Source organism: Vicia villosa, linkage group LG6, assembly GCF_029867415.1.
Source record: "Vicia villosa cultivar HV-30 ecotype Madison, WI linkage group LG6, Vvil1.0, whole genome shotgun sequence".
Taxonomy (NCBI): domain Eukaryota; kingdom Viridiplantae; phylum Streptophyta; class Magnoliopsida; order Fabales; family Fabaceae; genus Vicia; species Vicia villosa.
This window is the reverse complement of record NC_081185.1, coordinates 121,867,627-121,874,673: the sequence shown is the minus strand read 5'-3', so window position 1 is coordinate 121,874,673 and position 7,047 is coordinate 121,867,627. Positions and strand designations below refer to the sequence as shown.

Below are 7,047 nucleotides of genomic sequence, written 5' to 3'. Positions count from 1 at the left end.
TTTTTTGGGCTTGAGCTATAGTTTATAGTCAAAATTATAAGGCCACGATTTTTCTTTTGCGGCTAAAAATATCTGCAGTTGTCTAACCGTGGCAATTGAAGGAAAGACCACAGTTTCACACTCCGGATTCAATATTTTATAACATACGTCTACGCTTTGATAACCATGGCCAAATCATATATGTGGCCACAGTTTCTGAGCTGTGGACAATTTTAGCGTGGCCGTAGGCCAAATTTCTAGTAGTGTATGTATTTGTTATCATCAAAACTATTACAAGGATGTAGAACCAAACTATGTTCTAACATGGGCATGCCACTTCTCAGGAGAGTCGCCTTCCAAATTGAGGACGATCTTACATTCTAGTACACAAGGTCTAACTTTTCCTCGTTGGTGTAGGAGGATTGGGTTCCCAAGATCTCATGTCTACCTAGGAGTAATTTTTAGCAATGGCGGGAAATCTTAGAGCTGGTGATAATATGCCTTCTTTCATGTCTTCATTACTTTCCAAAGATAAAAAATGATGACCATAAGTCATACATTTGGATCATTCCTTCAACCAATATCACGTTGACCAAGTGACTACAAACACTAGAGGGGATGACTTGTGATATTCCAAACTTGAGGTTAATTTATAAATACTTTGATTTTTGAAAATGTTAATATTAGAATATATAAATAAATAGAGAGATGGCATCAAAAAAGGTAGGAAAAAGATGAAGAAGAAGAAAGATACGCGACAGAAAGAAAATAAACAACGAAAAATAAAGAGAAAGGATACAAAGAGATTGCACCAGAGATTTATACAGGTTCAACCTAACCACTTGACCTACTACTGTCCTAAAAATGTTCCTCTTGAGAGTTTCACTAAAATCAAACTTAGCTTTTATAGGATCAGCCAAAACAACCTTCAACAACACTTGGAGCATTTACAGAGGATCATCCCACGAACCTTCAACAAAAGATAGAGCTTTTACAATGTTTAACTCAAGAACCTTCAACCAAACTTTTTTCCAGTTTAGCTTGAAACCTTCACATTCTTTTACAAAATATTTTACATAAGAGAATCACACTTATGAATAAAATAGATTAATCATAACACCAGTATAACACTACTCTAAAAAGAGCTTTATAGTCTTCCAGTACTACTATAATTCTAGTAAAAAGGGAATTTTATAAGCAAATAGAGTAGAAATAAATATAGAGGTTTGTTCTCAGAAATATGGTGTCCAATGAAATGAGAAGAAACCTCATTTATATAAAAAAAAACTGGCTCAAAAAAAGAAATAATCTATGGACCAAATAAATGAGTTAATCAATTAAGACATTTTTTAATCGATTAAACCATCCTTAAAAATGATAACCCTAATCCAGAAAAGGAAGCTCTCAAATGGCTATATGTTTTAGTCGATTAATGGTTTTTCTAATCGATTAAAAGACATTTCTATTTGCTTTAATCACTTTGACCAATGTCTTAATCGATTTGGCAGTGAATTAGCTTTCCTAATTAATTATAAATACTTCTTAATCAATATCATTCTTGCTTTGATAGATTTTAAGAAGTTTGATAAAAATAGAAGAGGTGGAAAAGATTTTGTGTGTGATTGTCTTAACAAGAGTTACTTTTATCTTTTTCAAATAAATTGATTAATCTTCTTCAACCTAACTATCACCATGCTCAACTCTACAAATAATAATTCATACTAAAAGAAAAATAACAACCATGTTTGAATAAGAATATAAGACTCATGTCTGAATAAGAAGATCTACCACAAAAGAAAATAACAACCAGATGAATTTTTTTTAAATCATTAAAAAATATTGAGGAATAAACTCATTTCTAAATAAACACATGAGTGACATCTCATTACCTTGTCCTCTCTATTCTTTTTATCACCATTACCCTTTTTATACATTACTCATTTTAATCACATGAAAAATAAACTAGTCTTGTAGACCAAATAAATAAATTAAGCTAGTCGTGCATAGTTACATCTATGTTGCTCTTTTTGTGTCTTAAGTATACATCTATAGTGACATGTCACTTTTCTTCACTTTGATTATTGAAAATAAAATGTCCTTATTTATAGTTTGGAACTTTACATGAGTGATTATAGAGTTTATTTTTTCTTCAACTAATAACCAACATAACAAGAATTTGAAACTGCTATATAACTAACAATTTGTTTAACCAGTCAACTCATAATAATCAATATTCCAGATGATTTCTTACGAATTTTCCAATATATGCATAATATAAAAATTGCTCCCATTAACTTTAAGCATCAATCATGAGATCTATTACACATCCATCCTAAGTAGCATCATGAAATACTCTCTCTCTTGCCATTGTTGCCTGCAAAAAAATATAAATATATTGTACTTCTAACACACAAAACAAATATATTCATATAGTTGTAACAAAGAAACATATTTATTGAACACCGATAGTATCAAGTTTCTAAATTATGGACCTGTTTTTTCCAATCTGTACGAGCATTAATAATGGAAAGGAAAATTGTCTGCACGATGGAACCACATACTATTCCCATCCAAAGGCCCTTTGCTTTGAAATGTACAATGAAGCCCAACACTACGCCTACAGGAATTCCTAATAAATAAAATGCTATAAGATTCACATAGGCTCCAACACGTTGCCAGCCACTTCCTTTAGCAGCCCCTAATTATTAAAGAAAATGATTAATCACATGTCCCAAATTTTGCACCAGGATAGAAACGAGAGTTTAAGTCTTGTAGTTGACATAAAACGAAATGTATATTACTTTACTAACATTCAAATGTATAAATGTATATTAAATATGTTACTTGTGTTAATTACTCAATGATAAACTTGTACACATGCTTGAATAATAGTATAGATAGAACTTTACAACGTGTAATAAAATATAGCAAAAGAAGTGTAAAGAAGAGTTGTTAACCTGAAAGAACACCTTGCAGGCTATCTGTAAATATTGATGCACACAGAAAAGGGGTCATAACAGCCACATAATGAACAAGCGCATTATCATGGGTAAAAGCATAACCCAAGACATATCTGCATCCAAACAGAATTATGATGACAATAACAACTTCTATCACTGCAAGGATCATACCCGTACAAACAGAAAAATGGCCTGCTTTTGGATTTCCTGCCCCTAATTCATTTGAAACTCGTGTACTGTCACATAAAAAAATGATTTACTTTTAATATTACTATATTTACATGCTAGTATTAGTGTATGGATAAAATTACCATATAGTTTGGTGAAGAGAGAAACAAACCTAGTAGCAGCCCCAAGTCCAAAAGATATAGTGAAGTGCAGTGTAGAGATGGACATGCTGATCAGACACACATGGGAAAGTTAGAGATCTGTGGTTTTATTTTCTTCTAAGACATAATATTGTTTGATGTAACTATACATAATTTTTTTGAGTAAGCATATCCTAAAATCAAAATATGTTACCATATAGAAAGAACTGATGTCTCCAACTCCGGATTAGAAAGAAGTCCAGCTAGCAAGAAAATCACCTCACATGCCCACCATTTGAGACTGAAAGAAGACAGACAATTATTGATAACAGATGTATATATACGTGGTAAAACAAGTAACCATGTTGGTTAAATCATGAATGGTTATGCTGAAAAAATTTAAATTTGAGAGTAATATTCATGACTTGATTTAATTAATGAGAAAAGAAAAAGAGAGCAATAAGAAGTAGTTACCAAATCATAGCAGCAGAAGGAACAGCAAGGGCAAAGAATTCTCTAAATCCAAGGAAAGCCTTCTTTGAAAATGGCACACATGTTCTCTCACAAGCAGAAGAATACTTGACGAAGTACAAAAGTATTACAACATTCAACCAAATTCCTAAGCTGAAGGCAATTGCCGTGCCAACAGATCCCAACGCCAATTTAAATACTAAGACCCAACAAGCTACTCCATGGAAGCACAAACCTATTAAGGAGCTTATAATCATAGGAGAAAGAATGCTTTGGGTCTGGAAAAAACGTGTTAGGGGTTTGAGAATTGCTGAGCCAAATAGTCCTGGTATTAGCCAAAGAGCATATGTACGTGCTTTAATGGAAATCTCAGGGTCTTGGCCAATGAAAATTAAGATTTTATCAATAAAAATCCATAAAACAGTGATTGGTGCACAAACCATGGCAAGGGATATTACTGCAGTGTAGGTGTAAATTCCCAGTTTTTCAAATTGTCCTGCTCCATAAGCCTGTCCACATAAAGTTTCTATTCCACCAGCCATCCCTGACTACAATAGTATTGACATAGTTGAAAAAGTCACTCACATTGCAAAATATTTATTTAGATGTGTTGTACATTCATATGAATACAAGTGTGATGAAATAAAAAAACAATATTGTTAAAATTCACAATATATAAGAACAAAGCAAAGTATATAATCAACCAAAGGGTCGTTTCCTTTAAATTTAAAGCTTAACCTTTGTCAAACAGTTTAACTACAATGGCTATTTTTAATTTAAAAAAAAATTAAAAATTTAAACCAATTTACACTAAAGGTACCGATATCCAATTAAATTAATGAATAACTAAGAATTTATTTTCATTAAATAAAAACGCCTATTTGACATTCTACCAATGGTGTTGGTGGTTGGTGGCGGATGGTCGTTATAGGTAGCGACAACCAACAACCTCATAGCCACCACTATTATCAATAATAAATAAAAGTAAATAATTGTTTATCTATAGAAAAACTTATTATTTAAAAGATATATATATATATATATATATATATATATATATATATATATATATATATATATATATATATATATATATATATATATATATATATATATATATATATATATATATATATATAAAATTTTTAAAATATATTCACTGTTCCATCTCTTTCCCTTTAAGTTTAGAAAGATGTTTAGAACTTCAATAGAGTAACTTTTTGTAAATAAAATAATTTAGTTAAAAAATGAAGATGGGGAGGATACAACCTTTAAATTTCTGTTCACAAAACACTCTTCAACCACCGTGCTACCATGTTATTTTAAAAAAGAGTAATGCTATTCTTACATCCGTTTCTTACACCAATAAATACACTCAATACTATTCATCGTATTTATACGGTAAATAGTGTTTTTTTTAAATAAAAAATATTTTATGAACAGTGATATGAATAGTGAATAGTGGCATGTACGTGAATAGTAAACAACGATAAAGTTGATCATGATATATAAAAAATTGGTAAATGAAGTTATCAAGTTGGTTAATAAACGCGAAAATATTAAAATAATTTAGTAGTAAAACAAAATTAGTTGATGAAAAGTAAAAAATTGATTAATAAACTAATGAAGTTGGTTAATAAACGTCCAGATATTAAAAATAATTTTTAGTAGTAAAATAAAGTTGGTTAATGGAGTGTAAAATGTTGGTTAATGAAGTTATCAAATCGGTTAATAAAAGTTCAGTTTTAAAAATAACTTTTAGTAGCAAAATAAAGTTGGTTAATAAAATATAAATGGTTAGTTAATGAAGTTATAAAGTTAGTTAATGACACAATTTTCTATTGGTATCTCTTTATTTAAACAAATTTTAAAACATAAAATATTATTTATTATTATAATAATTTTTTACTGTTTACGTCACTATTCAAAAAAATATTTTTTATTTAAAAAACACTATTCACTGTATAAATACGGTAAATAGTATTGAGTTTAAATATTAGTATAGGGATTTGGTGTATATATATCATTACTCTTTCAAGAATGTAAGTCATAGATTAAAAACAAACACGCTCAGTCTCTAAGTTATTTATCTAAATTATTTATTTTTTTATTTTAAAACTTTAACTTAAATATATTTTATAAATATTCTTGAGAAGTTAAATTATATATTAATTATAAATGTTGAAATAAAGTTGATGATAATATTAATAATGTTCTCTAAAGTGATATTTTTCAAGATTGTTGGTTTCTTAAAAGTTAAAACAAACAGACTCTTAGAGCTAACTATCAATATAAGTGGAGCAAAGAAAGGAAGATAAGTGGCCTTAGAGACTGGCCATTCAAAAGTGAAAGTGAAGCAATGCAAAGCATATATAATCAAAATGAAAAAGAACAATAATCAATAAAAAGCCATATTGGAAAGCAAATGATGATAAAGAGCTTACCAAAATACTAAAGCCAGAAACATTAGTGATAGATGTAGCAATGGAAACACTTGAGAGAGACAACTTATTAAGATGTCCAACCATAATCACCGATACTACTTGTAGAAGGTTTTGCAACATAGATGAGGCCACCATTGGTGCAGCTATAATAACCACTTTCTTCAGTTCCACCATAAATCTTGTTCTTATTTTCTTCCATTCCAACTCTCTTGTCTCTGAACCTTCTTCTATTTCCATATATAGCTTATTTTGGTAAGCTACTATATATATATATATATATATATATATATATATATATATATATATATATATATATATATATATATATATATATATATATATATATATATATATATATATATATATATATATATATATATATATATATATATATACCTTTTGTCTTGGATTCTACTCTCGTGCTTTTCAAAATTTATTTTGTATTGGTTTTATTTTTATATGTCGGACTGTTTTTTATTTTAGAAGATGAGTTTTAGGTATTTAAGCATGTTAGATGAATCTTAAATTCTACTAATTGTTACATAACTTTGAACTCATAACACCTAGAACTAGGATGATTCATTGGTCCGCCCCACTTAAAGCGATTGACGATTGACGTGTTTCACAACTCTAATTCGAATATGATCCACGTTTCTCCATGAATAATCCGCATACCATAATAAAATGAATAATTTTTTGTTAATTATTTTAAAGATATTAATATAAATTTTCAAAAAAAAATTAAAGAAAAAAATAAAAAAAATACTATTATTGATAATATAATAATAAAATAAATTTTATAAATTGTAAATACTAATTTAAATAATCATAAATGATACTTAAAAATAATTACAATTTATATTCTAAACAAACTTAAATATTATT

General features: G+C 28.7%; 1 protein-coding gene across 1 annotated transcript; it reads right to left on the bottom strand.

Moving 5' to 3' along the window:
* Positions 1-2,079: 2,079 nt before the first annotated feature.
* Positions 2,080-6,399, bottom strand: LOC131614560 (protein DETOXIFICATION 12-like). Its single transcript, XM_058886128.1, has 7 exons — positions 6,163-6,399; positions 3,722-4,266; positions 3,462-3,548; positions 3,280-3,336; positions 2,937-3,175; positions 2,472-2,677; positions 2,080-2,353 (listed from the first exon to the last, which is right to left on the bottom strand). The coding sequence occupies exons 1-7, from the start codon at positions 6,397-6,399 to the stop codon at positions 2,312-2,314; spliced, it is 1,413 nt and encodes a 470-aa protein (XP_058742111.1). The 3' UTR covers positions 2,080-2,311.
* Positions 6,400-7,047: the final 648 nt, after the last annotated feature.